Genomic DNA, 23,499 nt, shown 5'->3' on the forward strand with positions numbered 1-23,499 from the left:
GCTTAAAATTCTGAATTTAAACACATAAGAAAGAGTATTTCCATGTATACAGCAAAACACAAAAAAGGAGTTTCTAAAACCATGAATCTCTTACATCATACAACTTTTCTAAAAAGTATATAATAAATTATACTTGTTATTTTCAAAACTGTCTTGCTTGTCTGTGCTTCCTTCAGAACTTCATTCTACTTAAAAACCATTAGAGTGGCCCGCTTTTAGGGGGAAGGGCATCACTATTTCTAATCCCTTCCAACCTTTCCCCCACAATCAACAGCCTAGAGAAAGGAAAAAGAAAAAACACAGTAACAAATAAACGTAGCCAACAAATAAACTGTGTCAAGTCCAGAAATGCATTTCTCTGTGCCTTGAATCCATTCCCTATGTTAGGTCCTCTAGAGAAAAGTGTCATTGCATTAATTAGAGTTCTTGAAGTCAGAGTTGTTTTTGTTTTCCGCTGCTGCTGTCCTTGTATAAATTTTTCTCCTGCTCACTTACATTTTGCATCAGTTTATATTATTGAGGATTCTCTGCAATTGCATCTTTTGTTATTTTCTTATGGCACAGTAATATTGCATTGCATTCCTCTGCCATAGTTTGTTCAGCCATGCTCTAGTTGTCTAAGACGCAATCTAAGGCACTCCCTTATATTTGAATTCTTTGCTTTTCTCTTACTACCTGTGTGACCCTAGGCAAGTCACTTAACCTTTGTTTGCCTTAGTTTCCTCATCTGTGAAATGGAGATATTAATAGCATTCACCTCCCAGGGTTGTTGTAAGGATCAAATAAGGTAACAATAGTAAAGTGCTTAGCACAGTGCCTGCTACATGGTAAGTGCTATATAAATGTTAGCTGTCATTGTTATCATTACTATTATTTACACATACACACTTTTTATTTATCTCTTCAGGATCAGGAAGTTTGTTTTGTGTGTGACTATTCCCTCCCCAGTATTATCTTTCCTTTTAACACATTCCTTAGTTGTTAAGTTTGATGTATTTTTACACCATGACTCTGTGTGTGTGTGTGTGTGTGTGTGTGTGTGTGTGTGTGTGTGAGACACAGACAGAGACAGAGATGGAGTGGGGGGGAGGGAGAGAGAGAGAGAGAGAGAGAGAGAGAGAGAGAGAGAGAGCAAGAAAGCATCCAGGAATGTTTAACTCTCCTTTGTTCATTTCAAATGAACGATGGCCATGCCCCTTCCCTTTCTCCCATGTTCTTTTTAGGTACCTCAATTATGAGAAATACCAAGTTCTATCCCCTTCTTTCTCCTTTTTAAATTTAACTCCCTCTATCCTTTCAAGACAGATTCTGAAGGGACACTTGCTTCTTCTCCCCTATTAGAGTGTTAGCTCTAATCATCATAGAGCCCCTTTCAATTGCTCAGATAAATTTACTTTTCTAAATTTCTTTGGACTCATGTGTTTGTGTTCAGAGCTCTGTGTACTTAGCTCTGTTTTGGTTTTTGTTTGTTTTTTCATCAAGACTAATTGAAAGTCCTCTATTCCATTAAGGGTCTGTTTCTTCCCCAATAGAATTATACTTGGCTTTGTAGGGTAATTTATCCTTAATTGTACGCCTGTCTCTTTTGCCTTTTCCAGTATTTCATTCCAGGTCTCCTGGTTTTTAGTAAAAGCTGTCTGGTCTTATGTGATCCTTACTATAGTTTCTTGGTTCTTAACTGGTTTTTTTGGATGTTTAAGTGTCTTTCTTTGATGTAGAAATGTTTGATTTTGTCTGTGACATTCCTGGAAGTTTTCCCTGCAGGGTTACTTATAGTTCTTGCAGAAAATCCATTTTTTTCTTTGAGCTTCTGCTTGCTATTGTTATGGGGATACATGATTCTTTTTGGCAATCAGTAGATTTGCAGTAATTTTTGATACTGGTCAATGTTTTCTTTGTGTCACTTATCCAGCTTTAATTCCCAAATTAGGTTTTTGTACCAGGGCCAATCTCTACTCCCTTCTGTGTTTCTGAATGGCCTGGTCATCCCTACTTGGTCTTGCTCCAAGTCTACTGGTCTCTTGAGCTGACCTCCATCTCCCATGATTAGGCCCACTAGATCTTTGAGTATCAATCTTTAGGACCCTCTCTGGCATCACAGGACAGAATGTTTGGAAGCACAGTTGAGCACGGCAGCCCTCCCCGCTGCTGTTCCCCACCCTGGGGCTCTCTGACCACATGGAAGCTTTGTCAGGGTAGCCCTCTACTCATTCCACCTCCTGTCACCAAGCTTTACTGGCTATAGGTGTCCCATTTCTGGTCACACTGAGAATGACCTCATACTGGTGGCAGCTTTGCCAGAGTCGCCTTTCCTATCGTCTGTGGGCTTTGGGCAGACTTTTTGTGAAGTTCTAGGTTGAAAAGAGTAACTTACCATATTTTCTCGTTAGATTTCTTAGTCACAGTTCAGTCTGGTGTGAATTTTAAGGTTTTAGTTGAGTAGGTATTTGAGAGCAGATGATTTGCTGCTCCTTTAGGCAGTGATCTGGGCAAGACAAACAACTGCCTTACATAGGGGAAGGGAGAACATGGGAGGTTTGATGAAGGATGAAAAGCCACTGTTGTGCGTGAGATAGTGAAACAAATAGGGAGGAATGAAAGGACTGCCTTGCTGCAGTGAGGTCCCAGTTGAGATTATGTAACATAAACTCATAATGGACCCAGTCAGCGTGGGTTAGTGATTTTCTTCACTTTGTTCCGTAGCATGTAAGTAGTAGCAAAGACAGTGAAAGGTGGGAGTAATCCGGGGCTGGGGATTGGCAGAGTGAGATCTTCAGTAGAATGAAGGGCAAAGGACTGGAGGGGAGGATAAGTGTGGAATTGAAGGGAAGGAAATACAGTGTAGCCAGTATGGGGCGTGGTGGGGGCTGATGGTCTGGGAAAGACCTAAGGGTCCATCCCTTAGTTGGAGCCCATAGTGAAAACATAAGGACAGAGTTTCAAGTTGCAAGGCAGATGATGAGGTAGAATAATAAGAATTTCAGAGTTTATGAATATACATGTGGAACATTTTTGGAGGATGTCAAAAGATCAGGGATATAACCGTGTGCAAGTAGCAGTAGTAGGGTAGAGAGGCCATGGGAAATGAGTAAATTGGGGGATTGGGAGGCTAGGGTATTTAAGAATATATCAATATGTAGGCTGACTTATGAGGGCAAGAGTTGAGGGAAGGAAGACTCCATGACGCTCCATGAGGAAGGAAGGAGTGTCATGAGGAAAGATTGGACAGTGACTAAAGCTGTGGTATTTTATAAAATTCTCTCTCTCTCTCTCTCTCTCTCTCTCTCTCTCTCTCTCTCTCTCTCTCTCTCTCTCTCTCTCTTCTCTCTCTCTCTCTCTCTCTCTCTCTCTCTCCTCCCCTTCTGTTTCCCCTCTCTGGGAAAACACAGCTAGTCTCAGATTTCAAGTGTTTTTTTTTTGTTGTTGTTGTTAAACAAGTGCTCTGTGGTCTGCTCTTATTCTGGAAGTTAGTCACTTAGAATTTTGCAGTTATTAATAATCTTGAACTTATTATACTGAAGTACATAATATACATTCTGGTCTTTAAGGTTGTTAACATTATGTTTATGTTTGTGTTTGAAATACAACCTCAAAAATTAATTCCACCTAACTGTTCAGTGAATAAAGTCACAATCTGGTAATTTGCCATCGTACGTAAGAAAAGAACTACCTTAAGTAAGTTCCTCAGAGGATAAATCCTGCGGTGGCAGATCTCAAGTGGAATTGGTTAACAAAAATAGAACTTTAATGTCATTGTACATAGTTAATATTTTGTGTACATTTAAAACCATACATTTTTTAGCTCATCAAATATGTTCCTGTTCAAAAAACAAAAACCTTCGGCTAAGCTACCTGTTTACACATGGTAAGTTTAAAGGAAAACTTGATTATATTTATAAAGCATTGTCATTAACTTTATTAGTGGTGTAGTTAATGGTTTAATAAAGAGATTTAGGTGGTTGTGTTTTTGAATTGAGACAAATTTTTTTTTTTTGCATCGACAACTATTTAAATGAGATCTTGTTCTTATGGGGCTCATTTTAACAGATATTTCTATTACAATCTCATATAATTAGTATTCCATCATTAGCTAGAATCCAGGATTGTTAGGCCTTAACCATCATGTATTGCCTACAATAATCTCTTTCCTTTAGAGTCAGTCAGTCAGTAAACATGTAAGTGCCTGCTATGTGCCAGACACTGTACTAAACACTGGGGATACAAATGAGGATATTCCCTGCCCTCAAGTTGCTTAAAGTCTAAAGGGGGAAGACAGCACAGAGAAGAAAGCTCTGAAAAGGAGTAGGGGTGCCGCTAGGGGCAGGTACTGCACTGAGGAGCATGCTGAGGCAGTAAGAGGAGTCCCAAGAGGAGAAACGAGATGTTCTAAGCGGAGTTCCCCCCCCTCAGATGGAGATAATGAAGTTCATGGCTCCACTTCCAAGTCAGACGGGCAGAGGAGGGTGATGAGGTAGAAAACCAAGAATGAGCTTGTCGGGTAAAGAGATTTTTCCAGTAATGAGATTCCTGGGACGTGGTGGAGAAAGTCAGAGAAGTCCCAAAGTAGTGCAGCCAGGTGAGAAATGAGGAGATGTTCTGGGTCTGCATTATCTGCAACTTCCTGAACAATATTGAGAGTCTTTCTTAAGCATAATTTTGACCATTTCTTTCACCTCTTAGAAACCTAAAGTGACTCCAGTTACCTTTTATGTAAAATTAAAATGCACAGACATTGGTTACTTCCTTTCATTCACTCTGTTTCTCTGTTCTTCCAGTCTTTTCTTCCATGGATTCCCCCTTCTCAAACCACCCAAACCTATTTACTCTTCCTTATAAGCAACTTACTTATCCCTACTTTTTAAGGTATTTCTCCTAAATTCAATTAAATTCAATAAATATATATTATGTTAAGTGCCTACTGTGTACAATGTGCTGTACCAGCCTCTAGGGATATGAAGGTAAAAAAATAAGAGTCTCTGTCCCTAAAATGACCTTACCTGTCCTTTAGGCCCAACCACCACCCATTTCCTCTTTAAAAAGTGTCTGACTCATCTTCTCCGTGAAGACTTCCTTCCTAAATAACCCTGTTAGATAGACCCTTAGTCCCTCCCATGATTTCACTGACCACTAAGAATCTGTGTTTTTGTCTTCTGTGAAACTTCATTGGTTGTTTATTTTGTATGGCTTTCCATATCCTCAGTTTTATTTGTTAGGCCCCTCTCGTTAGAGGTTTTGAACTCCTTAAAGTCAGAGACTCTGAAATCTGCTTTTGTAATTTCTCTCAAGGAGGACTCATTTGATGTGGAGAAGGAAATTTTATGTCTCTTAAGCACTTCTGTCTATTCAAAATACAGTGTTAACAGAGAATGCTATGTAGTAGGATAAAGGCATTAGCCATGATTTAGGAGGGTGAAGATAGCCAGCTATATGTGGCATCACAATTATACAGTCTATAAATCATTTTGAATCAGCTTTGTTAGAGGAAATAGTTAAGTAGTGTCAGTTGAAGTAGATAGTTTGGTAGCTATTTTAGAAATGCCCTTCTGAACTCAAATTAGTTTGTGTCATTGCAGGTTTTTTCCCAGTCGTGGTAGGCACTTTTTTTTTGAGATGCATACTCATTTCTTTAGCAGTGAGTTATGTGCACCTGGTCCCTTGAGTTGAGTAACCTAGTTCTTTTATTCAAATACAGTCTTGGGTCTGTTTTTCACTGTGTCTCTGCATTTTAACCTACTCAGGTCATCGTCTAGGAACACACAGTTTTTGCAAACTGTTTCTTTATATATCAGTGCATAAAATTCATGAAGTGAGAGTGAGGCAGATGGGGAGGCAGTCTTTTACTTTACTTGTCTTGGTGCAACAGCATTTTATTTGAATTACTGGGAGAGATTGCATGGCAAATAGAAAATACATCAGAAGACTAGTGGTGAGTTCATAGCGCCTCAGTCACATTACTTTACCATGCTTAAATCAGGTCATGGGGTTGTCCCACTTAGAAGCACTGATCTCTTTGAGATTAAATTGTTATGGATGTTAACTACCACAAAAGAAAATTTGAAATACTTATTTTCTGTGTTCTTAATGAAAACAATTTTCAATATGTTCAGTAACTGTGCGTTACCATTTGCTAAAATTGCTATTTTTGGTGCTGTTCATTACTTTCTAATGGAAATACTTGGGGGTACTTGTACATACATGTAAACTTAGATACACATAAAAGATGAGTTTTAAAATAGAAAAATATAATTTTAAGTATGAGAAATTAGCTTTTAAAAATGAATTTCTAGAAAAAATATTGTGCTTATAATTAACCTTATAGAAATTGAGAAGTTAATGATTTAGCAGAAAGTAATGTCAGTTCTTTTCTTTTTTTTCAAACATAGTAATCCCACCTTTGTTTGTTTTCATAGTCTCGGGCCTGTATTTGCTCTGTTTGTACCATTTTACTGCTCCATTCCAAGAGTTCAAGTGACACAAATTCTGGGCCAGTTTTCCATCACAAACAAGACATTGATTTATATATTGGGGCTACAGGTACAGTATGTATTTTATGTTCACTTTTATTTTAACTAGATTTTATTCATATTTATCTTTCTCTGTTTTAATCTCTGAAAAATGAAACCTTTCCCTATAACCCTGGCCTCATTGGTTGTGTTGGCTATTCAGAGAAAAAGTTTCTGAAAAGGTACCTCAAAGCAGAACAGTTACTAGAAGGCTTTCATGGTCAGTAGCAATCTGATAATAGTTTTCACTGGAATTGGATTATATACCAACACTTACGGAAATATTTTGATCTTGTAGTGCACTAATATGTTGAATACCGTCAAGTAAGAGGTCCAGAAGAAAGCTTTCTGTGAGAAACTCAGGGGTTCTTTACCAGCTTGAGCTTTCAAGTTTCTCAGAAAACTTTGCAAGCTATGTAACTTCTGTATTCACAAACAAATGTTTTATGTCTATTCACTTTTCTTGTGTGTTATCTTTAAGTTTAAATTATGTCTTATGGAATACTTTAGAATGCTCATCTAAATTCTCACTTAATTCAAAAACAAGTGCCTAGTAGGGGCAGGTCACCAAATGAAATGCAGGGGATTAATCATTTTTCCCCCTCATGTGACTTAATTAGCCAAATGAAGTGTGTCTTTCTTACACACTGGCTTACACACAATCAGGAAAAATATATTGGTGATGACTTGGTCTTTCCCTTTGAGAAGTTTATGAGCTAGTCCATTCAAAAAGTTGTACTGCCATCCCACTTGGTCTAAAATAACTTAATTTCAGAATGTTTCCAGGTTTCCCATTCTTATCACTTGTCTCTTTTCTTGGTTCTCTTCGATTATCTAAAGTTAAACTTTTTCTGTGCTGCTTTTTGATACCATGTATACCTTTGACTTTTGAACCTGAGGTTAATGATTTTCTTTCCCCCTGTATTCCCGACTTGTGACTAACATCACTTAAAAAAGGCCGTTCTTCCTATTGAAACCTCTTCTGGAGTTGCTGTTAGACTGTATCTGTTGTCTACATTGCACAGGCCTTCTCTTGCCACCTTCACAGCTAACTTATTCCTCAGCTCCTCACCTCCACGAATTAACTCCTTCTTAGCCTTCCTAACCTTGTATAGCTAATAAAAGTTCTGCTTTCCCATGTTAAATCATATTAAATTTTTAGAAATCTAATGGGAAATAAATACATTAACTAATTTATTCAGTAGTATTTTTGAGTCCTGTGTGTTTTTTTTGTTTTATTTATATATATATATATATATATATATGCACACACACATACATGTATATATCATATGTGTGTTTACATATATACATATACACACATACATATATATATATGTATATATTTTTATAAAACACACATTTACTGCCTTTGTTTTCTGGAATTCAAAGTTTTTCTTATGAAGATTATTCATTCTGGAAAAAGAACCCTAATTAGTTAAAGAGTTATTCTAGTTGTATTCCTAAGAAGCAGTATATTTCAGTATTTTAATACTAAGCATTATAGAAGGCAGTGCGACATAGTTGGTAGATTGCTGTACTTGAAGTCATGAAAATTTGCATTCAGATTTTACGTTTGACACTTACTAGCTATGTGACCCTTACGAAGGTACTTACATTCAATTTGTCTGGCTGAGACCCTTATAAAGGGAGTGTACATGGAAGAGGTTCCTCATGTGGACAGAATCAGGGATCTTCCACTGATTTCCATAAGTATTATACAGTACCTGAGAAAGTTCATTCTCCCTTTACATCCCCTGCAATTTCATTGTTGATCAGTTAATTAAATATGTGTGTGTGTGTGTGTGTGTGTGTGTGTGTGTGTGTGTGTGTATGTATGGTGAATACCTGTTAAAGAGAGGATATTATGCTGAGTGTAATATGGAAAAAAAGGGAGTTTAAGGCATGGACCCTGCCCTCAAGGAGTTCACAGTTTAGTTGAGCGGATAAGGTCATCATGGGATCATCCATTTAGAGTTGAAAGAAACCTCAGAGGTCATAGTTCAGTTCCCTCATTTAACAGATGAAGAAACTGAGGCCGAGAAAGATACTTGCCTAAGGTCACATCTGTAGTAAGGGATGGAAATGGGATTCAAACCCAAACTCTGACTAAATACATTGAGGGGCAGCGTGTAGCAGAGAGCACTAGATTTGGTCAGACCTGAGCTGGATGGACTCCCCCATTTCTGCCTCTGTTCATTTTATTACTGTGGGGAAGTAGCTTAGCATCTCTGGGTGAGCTTCAGTTTACATAGCTACCTGTAAAATAAGGAGATTTGACTTGATCTGTAAGAGACTCAGATCATCCTTACATAGGATGACCCTCATTTTGTAGATGGCGGAACTCAGATGCAAAGAGAGGAGATGACCTGCCCACATTCAAATAGCTAGCTAATGGTAAAACTGGGACAACTGACTTTCAACCCACTATTCTTTCCATTAGGTCACATTGCTTTCCTCCTTCCATTTTAATATGGAAGTATTAATTAAAGGGAGAATGACCAAAAGTTAAGATGCAAGAAAAATAGGCTTTAATAAATTCAGCCAACTTTATGTTAGCTCAGAAAATCATTTTTATACAATTTTGAAAAGATTCCTTGACTTGCAAGTGCATTTTCCATTTAAGATTCACTTTTATATAGAAAAACCATTAATAGGAAATCAACGGAAAGGTTATAAAAATACGTATGTAGGCTCTAGAGTCCTTCTATCTAAAATTAAATCAACAAACATAAAGTGTTAACTATATGGGAAATCTCATGGGTAGGCACATAGGAAAATACAAAAGAAGTATAAGATATGGCCCTGACATCAAGGAGCTTTCACTCTAATTAGATTAACATGCTTTGTATAAACACCTGAAAATTTAAACATGGTAGGAGATGAACAGTTCAGTATTACAATACAAAAGTTATTGCAAAGTTGTGTAAGACTAATTGTGCCTTGTACGTAGTTGATATTTAGTAAATACTTCTAATGGAATTGCCAGATCCACCTTGTATGTGTCTACCCTTTATATTTGTCTTCTTTTCTTGATGTTTTTGAGAAGGAAGCCTAGAAATATGTTTTCCCTGTGTAATTCTCATGCCCACATGCTACTTTCTTTTCCTTTGAAACAAAAACTTTACTAACAGACTTATAAAAACTTGAAAGTCTTGTTCTTGGCAGACTAGATAGAGGATTGTATTTAACCTTGTAATCAGGTGCTTGCTCCCAACTGACAGGAAGAAGGAGAGAGAGCTAGTTAATAAATACTCTTCCAGGGAGGAGGGGAGGTATGCTAGGAGAAATTTAGGTGATATAAAAATGAAAGATCAATTAAAGTATATTTAAAAAATAATCACTTTTCTAACTCCTCTCTAACAGCTCTCAATCTTTATCTACTAATACCTTAAGTTCCCCTATTTCCCATATGCCTCTGGACTAGATGACATCTAAGATTGCTGGTATTGTATGATCTAGGCTAGGGTAATATTAATAAAAGGTGCTTTTTCCCTTCTGAAATCAAAGGTGTTGAAGACTTTAAGAGGCAACTTGAAGTGAAGAGGCAATACTAAATGTGAACACCAACTTTCAAGTCACAGACTCTCTCCTCTTTCCATGTTGGAAAGTCTCACGCAGTTTTTCTTTATAGGTCGAACTTTTTGGAAATGTGAAATGTAAAAGAAAGTAATTGTGAGACCTAGATTGCCTAGAATTTACTTTGCCTCTGTTCTTTGGAAAGTGAGGATAAAAATCTTGGTGAATAATGAAGGGCCATCATTAGAACAGTAAACCAAAGACCTCTATGTATTCAGAATGCTCACTTCCCCCATTTTAGAATGAAAATACAAGTGGAAAAGGGGAGAAATTATATAGATATGTTATGTCTTAAGATCAAATACTGCTTAGTCACTGAAGTAGACAGGAACAATTAGCAATTTCACTTAAGGTTACTGTTTATACTTTGGTAGGCAAAGCCAATTACTTTTTAAAAAGTGTTTTTTAATTAAAACCAGTAGTACCCATGCATAAATAAATATTTGTATTTGTTTTCATTAATATGTTAGAATTTAACATATCTTGTACTTCAGAGAAGGGATTCAGGATTAACCAACACTTTCTTGTGGGAGGATCAAAGAATAAGGTCTTTCTTAAGCCCAAGAAATTATTCTAAACCAATAAAATAGCAATTCATTAGTTTGCTTATTGCTCTCAAATGTAGCACATATGTAATGAAAATAATTGTTATTACGTTAAAATTGGACCTTTAAAAAGCAAGTTTATAATATACAGTTGAATTTCTTTTAAAATTAGTACTTTTTTTCTTTTATAGCTTTTAACCTCTGGTACCTACATTTGGGTTGTAGCCGCAAGTGGTCTGGTAAGTGTTTAATTTTCTTTTAATGATTTTCTTGCCTATAAAACTAGCCTAGGAAAAGTAGAATATCTGAAATTATTTTCACCTTTGCATAAAATTACCCAATTTGTCTTCATGCTTTTTTATATGTCAACTTTTTAAAGATAATTTTTTTTTATGTCTTTTGTTTTTACATTACTAAGGTTTCCCCTTGTATCCCTCCCAAGGGAACCATCCCATATAATCCATAATTTTTCCCATCAGCTTTCAATTCACATCTAATTCTTCAAGTTGTTACAAGTCTAGATGCATGTAATTTAGAAACACTGGATTTTAACCTGAACATTAAGTGGACTTGAATGTGTGCGATCAGCTTTCCAAATAATTAAAATAAAAAACTGAACGATAAATAAAAATCCTTAATTTTTGAGAAATAGCAATAAAGAAGTTACATAGTCGTCTCGTAATAAGAATGACTAGCATTTACATAGCACTTTAAGGCTTTCAAAGTATGTTACAAATCATATGTCATATTTTCACATATTCCTTTTTCCTGCCAAAACTTTAGTCTTGCTACACAACATAAAAACTCAGGAGTGACCTAGATGTCTGTAACCAACCTAAGAAGTGAGTTCATTACTTTAAAACATTTGTTAAAAGATCCCATATTTCACCTCAGTTTCCCAGGTAATTCCAGTGAAAGTCGATAGTGGATTTTTTTGTTGTTTCTTTTTAAATTGTTAGTAAGACCACAAAAGTATTTGAATTAGCAGTAGGGAAAGAGTGGTGGGAAAGGAAAATGAAGAAGTTGGTTTCACTAAATATACAGTGGTGTTTTTTTTTAAAGAAGACATAGTCATATAGAGGAAAAACATGAGGGTAGTAGGAAAGTCAGATGGGTTGAAAGATTACAGAAGTTTCATCTTTGTCTGTGACCAGACAGGAGGAACGGGAAGAGTGAGCAATTGGAGGAATCAGGATTACTCACTACATGTGCTGAATTTCCTTAACATGCCAGAATGTTTTTGTTTTTTTTTTTTTAGGTAGTAAGACCATGTCCTATGGCAGTAGCTCTAATAAAACATCAGATACATTTCTTATTTTATATTATTTGCACTTAATGGGATTTCTGAATAATTAGGAGCATGAAATTTATGTCTTAATCTTCATATATGGTGGTTGCAAACCCCTGAGTAACTTTGAAAAATAAATTCTTCCAGCCCATCTAATCATGAGTTTCTGAGAGAAAAAAATCTAAGAAAATTTGTGGGCTGTCTAGTCCAGTATGTATCATAAAGAGATAGAACATGAAAGTAATATATGCTACCTAAGAAGTTTTAAATTCACTCTGAAGAGGCTCTTGAGCACTGAATTCAGAGCCCTCAGCCTAATTTCCTTTGTGAATGACAATGGAATCTCTTTCCATTCCTTTCCTACTTCCATATTGTGACCTTTGTCTTCTCTAGCATACTTTTTGTTCCTTCATCCCTGAGCTGTACTCCTCTATGCCAACCTGTGAAGAATTCAATGTAGGAAGTAAAATTACTATTTAACTCACTGAATATTCAATACTGTGTGTGTATATATCTTTTTTTGTATTGCCTAGATTTCCCCTTACCCCTACCCAAAGAGCCTCATATCAAATAATTTTTTTAAAAGAGAGAAAGAAAAGAGGAAGAAAATGTAAAATTACACCATGTCAATCAGTACAGTAAAGTCCTACACTGAATGGAACTACCACACCTGCATAGTAGCAGACGGTGTTGTCTTCTAATGTTTTTTCTTGGGAGCCAAGTTTGTTCTTTATAATTAATTTGTGGTACAACGAATAGAGTGCTGGATGTGGAGTCAGGCTGACCTGAGTCAAATCCAGTCTCTGTGTGACTGCGGACAAGTTATTTGACCTCTGTCTACCTCAATTTCCTCAACTGTAAAATGGATAATAATATTATCTACTTCCCAGCGTTGTGGTGAGGATCATACGAGAATATTATTTGTAAAGCTTTTAGCACAGTGCCTGATACATAGTAGGTGCTTAATAAATACTTCTTCCTTTCTTTTGTTCCCCTTCCCCCTCCCTTCCTAAACTTTGAAAATCCATGGAACTTTCTAGTAGGTTTGATCCTGAACTGCTTGCCATAACACCCATCATAAAATGGCGTGAACCTCATTGGAAGAACTGAGGCCAGTCTGGAGTATCTGTTGTCTGTAGGTCCTGGGTTGACTCGGTCATTCAGAACTGGAGGTTGACTTTATGAGGCAATCTGCTAAAGTTCATCTTAGTCTAATCCTTATTGTTTGTTGTTGTTTTATTGAGTAAACATTGACAGGTGCTTAAAAATATATTGGCACTAGCAGTGAGAATTTACAGCTTTAAAAACGAAAATTAAAGTCAGTATTTTCTCCACCATGTTCTTTTGAAAAAGAAAATGTCCTAGCAGTCAAATTTAGGGTACAAAAATTCAAATGAGTAAGAATTGAGAATGATGGTATACTTTTTTCTTTTTGTATTAGGTTGCTACCTTTTAGTAGGCAAATGCTTCTTTTAGGATCTATATCAGTCATTTTTCTAAGACATTCCTTTTCTTTTCTTTTCTTTTCTTTTCTTTTTTTTTGGCTTTTTTTGGTGAGGCAGTCTGGGGTTAAGTGACTTGCCTAGGGTCACACAGCTAGTGAGTGTCAAATGTCTGAGGCCAGATTTGAATTCAGATCCTCCTGACTCCAAGGCTAGAGCTCTATCTACTGCACCACCTAGCTGCCCCAAGGCATTACTTTTCTGCTGAGGTTATATTTTTCATGTTTCTCTATGATTATGTATATTTGTAGTCTTTCTTATCTGCAATGCAAATGCTGCAATCTCAGCCCCTTATTTCATTAAGTTTCTAGTATCAAAAATAGCTATTTTAGTGATAAAGGAAGTAGACCAAATGCTATAATCTTTTTTATATGATTCCAGCTGAATAGGGTGCTGAAAAAGGTTCAGTGCAAAATTACATTTCCTTGACGCTAACATTTTTATATTGTATGTGGATTTGTTCAAGAAATATTTTTGGAACCCATACAAATGATTGATGGTATTGATCATGCTATGAATGACAATTATTAACGTCTGCTTTGTCTTAATAAAGTTTAAAATCTACATTTAATTTATCTTTTGGAGCTTTGTCCAGAGAACTCTGATTTAAGATAGCTAGTTCAATTTGGTCACTGTATGAGGAAATAAAAATTCATTGTGAAAAAAAGTGGTCCGTGAGGTACTGAACACTGTCAGAAGTATTAAAAGCCACAGTATCCTTGCTGCAGATGTCGCTTGCACAACACAGTTTCTCCTCCCATATATGACTAGTAACTTCCCTTTTTGTGTACTAAAGAAAGTGTAATTCTTTACTACAGAAAATAGAAATAAAAATTGGTTTTTGGGGAAATCATATAAAACCTACTGATATTTTACCTTTTAGCCTTAAGAAATAAAAATGCAAATAACGTAAGCTTATCACATTTGTTGAGAGGACTTCAGAACTGGCAGGAGTGGGGTTTGTGTCTATTTGTGTGTGTATATAAAGATATATATATATATACACAGACGCTCATATGAAGATATATAAAATGTCTTTTAGGCAGAAACATAAAACATGAGTCATGTATCTACTACCATAGAAACCAAAAGATTCACTGCTACTTTCTCTTAAAATTGGGCAACTTTGGGTTCATTTTAGTTAAATACTTCCTTCCCAGGCTAGCTTTGCTTTTTTCCGTAGATGTGTCACTCATCCTTACTTGTCTATAAGTATATTTTTCAGTATGTAATGCTTAAGTCCCACTGATTGAAAGAGGAGGTTGGTGAATTGCATCAGTATTTTACTAAGCAGGAGTCCACTTCCTGTCTTTAACAACAACTAAAGAAAGAATGGAAGTTAAATAATTCTTTAGAATTGAAGGAGAACATGGTTTTCATCTTAGCCAGAATAATAATGGGCCAGTCTCCCTTAGGAACACTGTCACTCTTCAGTTATGCACTCAATCAGTGAGATTTTAGCTCCTACATGAAAAAGGATAAAGGGGACTTTGGTTGCCATCAAGGACTGCTGTTGAGTTTGCTCATATGTTCTAACTACAAATCTTTTTTACCCAATTCTTCCTTTTATAGTTTGATGTGATTTTCTACTCCTTTTCCTTGACAGTATTCCATGTTGGAAATATATCTGCCCTTATATTAGTTGTGAAGTTATAATTGAAAAGCTTGGTTATTGTATATAATGGTATGCTTTCATCAGGCAGGTGGTTCAAGTTTTTTAGATTCAATTGTTCTCTAAGATATTAGTGTTACCTGATTTACCTATGTTAATGGACCCCCTGTTACTTTCTTTAAGGAGAGAAGTACAGAGATTGAGGCCATTTTTCATAAACATAAAACTTCACTGCCTTTATTGAAAGATTTTTCTCTCTTTAAATAGTCAGTTATTCTGTATTAATATTCTCCATTCTTTACAGAAAACTTTATTCTTCCTTTAGAGTTTTACTTGGTTCTGCTTATAGTATTATTTTTAAAACTTGAAGATATCTTCTACTTCTTCATTTTCTGTATTGTTTTAAGATCATAATAATAATTCTTTACCATGGAGATGTATTTTATATTTACCATACTACCTTAGGAGCCCTGAGACTTGGATTTTAAAGAATAGATAGTGGAAGTAACTTGGTACTGACTTTGTCATCACTGACTATTCTTACTATGTGGTTATTAGCATCAGAATTCCCAAATTCCCTTTGGAAAATAATTGAAATGGGACAACCAGTCCTCAAAATCTCTTGCTGAAGGTTTTTGTTTTATTTTTCCATCTTTCTCCTAAATAGACCAACTAAAATGTTGTATTTTTTTTAAGCAGTAGTTTATAGTGCATCCAGAGGACAGCAATCAGAATAATGAAGCACCTTAAATCTTTGTCACATGAGAATTGTTTGAAGGATCTGGAGGTGTATTACCTGGAGAAGAGAAAACTCAGTGAACATGATAGCTGTTTTCAAAGGATTTGATGCATTACGTGCTTGATGGGGTTACCAGTCCTTCCTGGTCTCTTTTACTGGCTCGTCATCCATATCATACCTCCCTTAACTGTGGATGTCCCAGGCCCTCTTCTTGCTTTAAATGCTTTAAAAGATCCACGTAGGGAAGGACCATTTCTCTTTTGCCTTTGTTATCGCCACCACTTAGCTCTTTGCCTGGCACATAGTGAACACTTAATAAATACTTGTTGAATTGACTTGATTACTTCTAGATCTTATGTATCCACCCCCATTCTCTCTTCTTAGCTTTTCAGTCTGTTATCAGGAACAGCTTGTTCAACCTTTTGACCTTTTGAACTGGATATCCTGGAGACATCTCAATGTTGGCGTGTCTAAAATAGAATTTGCTATCTTTAACCTAAAACCTCTACTCCTATTCTAAACTTTTCTATTTTTGTTAAAGAAACTATCATTCTTTCAGGCACTCAGTTTCATAACCATGGCGTTATTCTCAGCTTCTCACTGTCCTCACTTCACGTATCTAGCCAGTAACCAAATCTTGTCTTTTCTACCTCCACAACGTCTCTCCAATCCAGCTTCTCCTTCTCTCTAGCCACCACTTTAGTTCAGACCCTCATCATCTCTCACTTAGACCTGAGACAGTGGTGGTGGTGGTTGGTCTTTCATTCTCAAAGAGGACCAATAACATCATGAAGGAGATGTTTTGACTTGGGTGTGAATGGATTTGAGTGAGACAGAGCTGGGCAAAGTCATCAGCCTCATTCTCACCTCCAGTCATCGAAGTCTAGTGGCAAGACAAAGCCACATACAGCCCACAACACTCCCTAGTGCAGCCTGAACCAGCTTAAGATGTATTTCCTATCCGATTTTAATATTCTGATGTACTAATACAAAATGTACATATATAAATATTTGTGATTTTCTAAGGCAATATGTGGCCTGCAAGGATTCTTATGGATGGTTTAGTGATCCAGGTTTCTCTTTGAGTTTGATACCACTAATCTAGGCTAATGCCACTAATCATGGCATCCTAATTCAGCTTCCTTCCTCAATCCTCTGGTCCTCCACTCCATCCTCAACACACCTGACAAAGTAGTGTTCCTTAGGTGCAGAGCTGACTGCAACTCCCCTCCTACATAAATTCTGCCTCTAGGTTAAAATATAAACTCCTCTGTGTGGCTTTTAAGGCCCTTTATGACCTGGCTGCAACCTATGTATCCAGCCTCATTACACCCTACTCCCCTTCTTAACACACAGTTTCATTTCCTTTCTCCTTGCCTTTGCATCCCTGCTGTCTCATTGAATCCCTGTCTTCCTTTGAGATGCAGCTTAAATATCACCTTCTTTTCTAATTCCTCCAGACTGTTAATTTGCCCTACAGCCCTCAAACTTAACTGTCTGGTTAAGTCAACAAGAATTTATTATTTTTTTTTGTTTTTATTCTTTGTATACTTACGTATGTACACATTGTCTGTCCTGCTAGAACATAAGTTCCTTAAAAATAGGGATTGATTATTTTATTCTTTGTTTTGTATTCCTAGTGCCTGTGTGGTACCCAACACACAGTGGCTGATTCATAAATGCTTGTTGATCAATTATGTCAAAGACAGATGAGATTTGTTCTGTTTGGTCCCCGAGGACAGAATGAGGAGTAATGAATGAGTGGAAGGTGCAGAGACAGTTTGAGATTTGGCATCAGGAAGAATTTCCTAACAATTAGAGCAATCCAAAAGTACCCTGTTCGGTTTTGGCAGGGAATAGGTATCCCATCGTTGGAAGGGTTCAGACAGAGGCTGAATGACCACCTGTCAGTTGTGTTATACCTAGGAATTCTTTTCAATTATGGGTTGGACAGGGTGACTACTTCCTGGTCTAAAATTCTGCAAAATAAATTGATTGCCTTAGAACCACTGGAGAGGATTCTAATTAGACTTATCAGCAAATTGCTGAAACTTGGTGTTAAAATCCAGTTAAACTGGGCAAACTGATGTTGTGAGGAAAAGGAAAGTATCCTTCCATATGCCAGTTGTTTTGGGTAGCATGTTATTTGCATGATGCACTGATTTGTGATTTCACTCAGCATAGCAAACTCCGAGTAATGAAACTCCCTCTACCAGAGCAGACAGACCACTCTTCTGCATCTTAAAGTCTTAGAGAGCTGCCCTGGGCACTGAAAGGTTCAGTGACTTGCCTCGAGTTTCATAGCTAGTATGGGTTAGACGAGGAACTTGAACCCTAGTTTTCCTTACTCTTATCCTGGCTCTCTCTCCACAGTGTGTGCTGTACTACCTCAGTGTATGAAACCCTAGGGAGAAAGTAGGAGATAAGAGGTCATTTTATCATCATTTAACCAAATTCCCATAAGACTACATACAAGTGGAGGCAATGTTTCTGTACCCCACCCCCTTCTCTGTTGGGTTGTGTAGTGCCCAATGTACTCAGACCGCAGAACTACGACTAGAATGACATCAGTCCTTTATGGCTTCCAAAGGGCTTTCCTTACTGTAACTTCATGGGGTAAATAATGCACATATGATTATTCTCTTTTTATAGATGAGGAAATTGAGGTTCAGAAAAAAAGATAAATGACTCGGCTTGAGATTACATGGCTAATAAGTTAGCAGAGCCAAGATTGAAACCCAAGTCGCCTGCCCTTTCTCTTATGCTAGAATTGGGACACAGTGACTGGTATTTGAATCTTATCTACTGGGTGTTTGGATGAATGAGTGAATCTGTGAGTGGATAAGGAAACATGTAGTAAATGTTTACCACGGGCCGCTCACTGTGCTGTATTCTGAGTGTTCAAACAAGAACACTGTCTCAAACAAGAGACAGCCCATTCAGGGAAGGGTTGGCCCAGAAAGGGAGTTACACCCTAGGAAATGACAGGAATGGTGAGTGGAGTAGAGGAGTGGAGAGCAGCTGATTGGCATCCCCTTTGCAGTAGCAATGGCTGTATTACTTTCATCAGTGTTCCTGGAGTGAGGAGTTAAAAGCGAGGTGGGGAGCAGGTAAACACGTCTTGTGGGGTACGGGAGAGAGGAAGGGAATGCAGATACACATTTGTATGGTTCTTACTACACTCCAGGCACTGTGCTAAGCGCTTTACAGATATTTTGTTTGATCCTCACAACAGTTCGGTGAGGCAAGTGCTGGTATTCCCATTTTACAGTTGAAGAGAATGAGGCAGACGAGAGTAAGTTGACCCTACAGTTAACCAGTCTAAGTGTATGCTGTCCTTTACTCTTTGAATCTGTTTTCCCCTTAGCCTTGCATTGCATCAGTCACCTACCTTCTTCATTCCTTCCTGCTGCTTGGAAGACATGCAGCTGTGCTGCCTGGAACCTATCTGTATAATCTCCATTGGACTCTTGTTGCTGAACAGCAATGCTCTTATGCTTCTTTGATTGCCTTCTTATTGCATTCCTCCAGCTTCTGTTCTAAATCTTTTCTATCTTCAAACCAGCTGTACCAGTTCCCTGCCTGTCCCTCTTTCCAGCTGACTTCAATTCATACTTGATTGAGACTATGGAAGCCATCTGACAGGAGCTTCCTCATGTCCTTTATCTTATGCCTCAAAAGCCCTCATCCCCCCAGCCCCCACTCTCTCCTTTGCTCCAGCCTCTGACGAACAAATCATCTTTTTCCTTGCCCAGGTCATTTCTGTTCTTGATCCTTTAAATATATTTCCTCCCTCATCCTCCAAGGATCTTGCCATATCTCTTCCTCCCTCATTTTCTCTTTATCCACTGGTTCCTTTCTTGCTATCTAAAAACACGATCAGATCTCCCTGTGCTCAAAAACCTTTCACTTGAGGCCACCATTCTCTCGGTCTGTTATCTTATATCTCTGCTCATTGTTTCTACTCCCTCACCTCCCACTCACTTTTTAAGTCTTACAATCTGGCTTTCAGTCCAACTGCCTGCCTGAGATTCATTTTTCCAATTATTAGTGATCCCTTTCAAAGTACTTAAATTTTTTTTCTTTTTTTTTTCATAACTTATCATCAAGAAACCTTGAAGTATATACAAAGAACAAAAAAAGGATTGTATACAAAACAAAACTGTAAACTTATTTTCCCTGTGTACAGTACCCATTTGAAAAGCATATATTAAATTTAACACGGTAATAACAAAATTCTCATTTGTATCCTCTTCTAAACTTCTGTTTGTTTTCTTCTGTAGTTAACTCACAACACCCGTTCCAGTAGAAGGGCCCCTAGTTGCCAAATCCAGTGTCTGTCTTTATAGCATTTAATGCTTTCCACCCTCTTTCCTGATTATTTTCTCCTTGGCTTTTTATATTTTTGTCTCTTACTTCTCTCTGTACCATTTCTTCTCAATATCTTTTGCTGCATCCATTATCAACCACGTACTGTCCCCTATATCTGGTTATATACCAGGACTCTGTTGTGGATGTTTTTCTCTTGTCTCTGCACTCTCTGTCTTGGTGAACTTGGTCAATTCGCTTAGATTCAGTTATCAGCTGTAGGTAGGGGGAGACAGACAAGCATTTATTAAGCACTTACTATGTGCCAGGCACTGTGATAACTATGAAGGATATAAACGCAAGCAAGCAAGGTAGTCCCTGCCCCCAAGGAGCTTATATTCTAATGAGGGAAGATAACACAAAGAGGGAAATTGAAAAGGATGTGGTGGGGGCCTGAGAGGAGATGGCATGGTATGGAGATGCCTGGGAAGTGGTATGGGGACCTGGTCTATACCTGGTTTCTCAGTGGTGTAGTCTAAAGTTCCGGTGGTAGAGAAGATGGAGATAATGAATCAAGTAGCAACTGTAGGAGGTGGCGATGGTTGGGAAGTTGTCCAGTGACTCCCAGATCTGTGTCCAAACTTAGTCTCTTCTTAAGCTCACAGGCATCACCAGCTGCCTGGACAGCCCATAGGTATTTCAAACTTAAAAATCCAAAATGGAATTCTTTATATTTCCCTTCCTCCAAACATATGTATTCCTATAGATCATATCATCACACTTATGGTCATCCAGGTTCACAGCTGTTTTACTGTCTTCCCTCACACTCAAGCATCCATCCATGTTGGCCTAAGAGCTTTTCCATACACAACAGCCCATCTGCATGCCTTTGTACTGGCTACCCACTCCTCCCCATTGCCCCAGTACCTGGAATGTACTGCCTTCTCACACATACCACTCAGAATCCCTGATTTCCTTCAAGTCTCAGCTCAGGTGCCACCTATATGAAGCTTTTCCTGAACTTGTAGTGCACCCCCTCCAAAAACTACCTTGTATTCACTTTGCATAGGGCAGCCAGGTGGCACAGTGGATAGAGCACCAGGCCTAGAGTCAGGGAGGCTCATCTTGCTGAGTTCAAATCTGGCCTTAGACACTTACAAGCTGTGTGACCCTGGACAAGTCACTTAACACTGTTTGCCTCAGTTTCCTCATCTGTCAAATGAGCTGGAGAAAGAAATGGCAAACCACTCCAGTATTTTTTCCAAGAAAACCCCAAATGGAGTCAAGGAGGGTTGGACAGGACTAAACTGACAACAGCAACAAAATTCGCTTTGTATACGTTATATGTGTGTGTGTATTTTTATATGGTTCATATTGTTTCCTCCATTAGAATGTAAACTCCTTAAGGGCGGGGACTATTTCACTTTCATCTCTGTACCCCCAGCACTAAGCGTGCTGTTTGGCACACAGTAGGGTCTTGATAAATGCTTGTCGATTGGCTTCATCCTTTAGCCTTCTGCCCCCTCGTCTTCATACTGGTCAAGTCTCGTGGATTCCGTCTCCACAAAATCTCCAGCATCTCTTCTCTCTGCTCTCACCACATCCATCCTACTTCATTGTTCATAATTTCTTGTCTGTGCTAATCGCCTTTTCCTTGGTCCATTCTCACCTCTCTAATCGATCCTGCTGCCAAACTGATATTACATGCAGAGTTCTGGGCCTGGAGTAAGGAGGAAGACCTGGGTTTAAGTGTCACTTCAGACACACTGACCCTGGGCAAGTGACTTAGCCTCTCTTTTCTCATCTGTAAAATGACGGAGTTGAACTCGGTGATCTCTGTGGTCTCTTCCAACTCTAGATCTATGATCCTGCGACCACATCACTCCTTTGCTCAAGCAGCTTAAGTGATTCCTTGTCACCTCTAGGATAAAATACAAATGTCTCCTTTCAGTATTTAAAACTCTTACTTGTCTTTCTGTACTTGTTCTGCATTGCTCCCCCCTCATGGGATCTATGTTCTAGACAAATGGGCCTCCTTGGTCCTCCCCACACACTGTCTCCCATCTCTGTACACACCCAGAACACTTTTCATTTCTTTACCTCTTAGAATCCCTAACTGACTTCCAGGCTCTGCTCAGATAACACCATCTGCATGCAGTCTTTCTTGATCCACTCTTTTATTGGTCTTCTTTCCCAGAAATCAATTTATATTTACTTTGTACATATTTTATATTTATTTACCTATGAAAATGTTTTCCATATAGGTCGTTTTCATTTTTTTCTTTGTGCCCAGCATGGTGCCTGGAACAAAGTAGGTACTTAATAAATGGTTGATAAAGTGAGTTGAATTTTTCAAATGAGGACTGAACTAGAAGGCCTCTGAAGTCCTTCCAGCTGAGAGTCTATTGTTCCTGTGTGAATGAAATAATAATAATAATAACGATAATAATATTTAAGTAATCCTTGACAAAGTACTAGATGGAGTGGTTTCACCTGAAAAAAGATCAGGCCAGGGAGGTGGTTAGTGTACCGCATGCTCATTATGCATCCTCAGTGTGATACTGCAGTTTTAAAAAAGCCAATTTAATCTTGGGTTTCATTAAGAAAAGTACAACTTTCAGAAATAAGGAAGTGATTATCCAGATGTACTCTATCCTGATCAAGGCCCATCTGGAGTATCGTGTTCAGTTCTGAGTGCTACGTTTTAGAAAGGACACTGATAAGCTGGGGTCTGAACAGATCGTATCACATGAGGACCCATTGAAAGAAAAATGTGTGTATATATAACATGGGCGTGTTTAGTCTGCAGGGTAGAAGACTTGGGGGGTAAGAGGGGGGACACAGTAGTTGTCTTAAAGTCTTCCAAGAGCTTTCATGTAGAAAACAGATTAGACCACACAACACAGAACTTGGTGAAAGTTGTAAAGAAGCAACAAGACTTGATATAAGGAAACACTTCCTGGCAGTAGAAGGTATCCAAAAGTGGCATGGGCTGTTTATGGAGGGAGTTAGTTTCCTTTCACTGGCTACCTTCACTTGAGGCCCCGCTATGTCATAGAAGGGCTTCTTCAGTTAGGAGTTGGACCAAATGGCCCACGACGTCTTTTTAGTCAGCTCAGTGGTGCAGTAGATAGAATGCTGGTCCAGAGTCAGGAAGGCTGAGTTCAAATCCTGCCTCAGATGCGATCTGTGTGAGCCTGGGCAAGTCACTTAACCTCTCTCATAGAGTCCTCATCTGTGAAATGGAGATAATAATAGCACTTACCTCCCAGAGTTGTTGTGAGGATCAAATGAGATAGTAATATTTGTAAAGTCCTGAGCACAGCATCTGACCCGGAGTAGATGCTATGTAAATGTTAGCTGTCATTATTATTATTCTAATTCTGGGATTCAGTGACTGGGTGATCTCACAGGATCATAGCC

At 38.0% G+C, this 23,499-nt stretch overlaps 1 protein-coding gene across 1 annotated transcript in view; it reads left to right on the forward strand.

Annotated features, from left to right (window-relative positions):
- Nucleotides 1-23,499, forward strand: part of UBAC2 (UBA domain containing 2) — a 238,176-nt gene that overhangs the window by 116,292 nt on the left and 98,385 nt on the right. Inside the window, exons 5-6 of the mRNA XM_020964054.2 lie at nucleotides 6,411-6,534; nucleotides 10,819-10,866. Coding sequence (XP_020819713.1) covers nucleotides 6,411-6,534; nucleotides 10,819-10,866 — 172 coding nt within the window. The remainder of the gene's footprint in view (nucleotides 1-6,410; nucleotides 6,535-10,818; nucleotides 10,867-23,499) is intronic.

Source organism: Phascolarctos cinereus, unplaced genomic scaffold (genome assembly GCF_003287225.1).
Source record: "Phascolarctos cinereus isolate Bilbo 61053 unplaced genomic scaffold, phaCin_HiC Scaffold_7;HRSCAF=346, whole genome shotgun sequence".
Lineage (NCBI taxonomy): Eukaryota > Metazoa > Chordata > Mammalia > Diprotodontia > Phascolarctidae > Phascolarctos > Phascolarctos cinereus.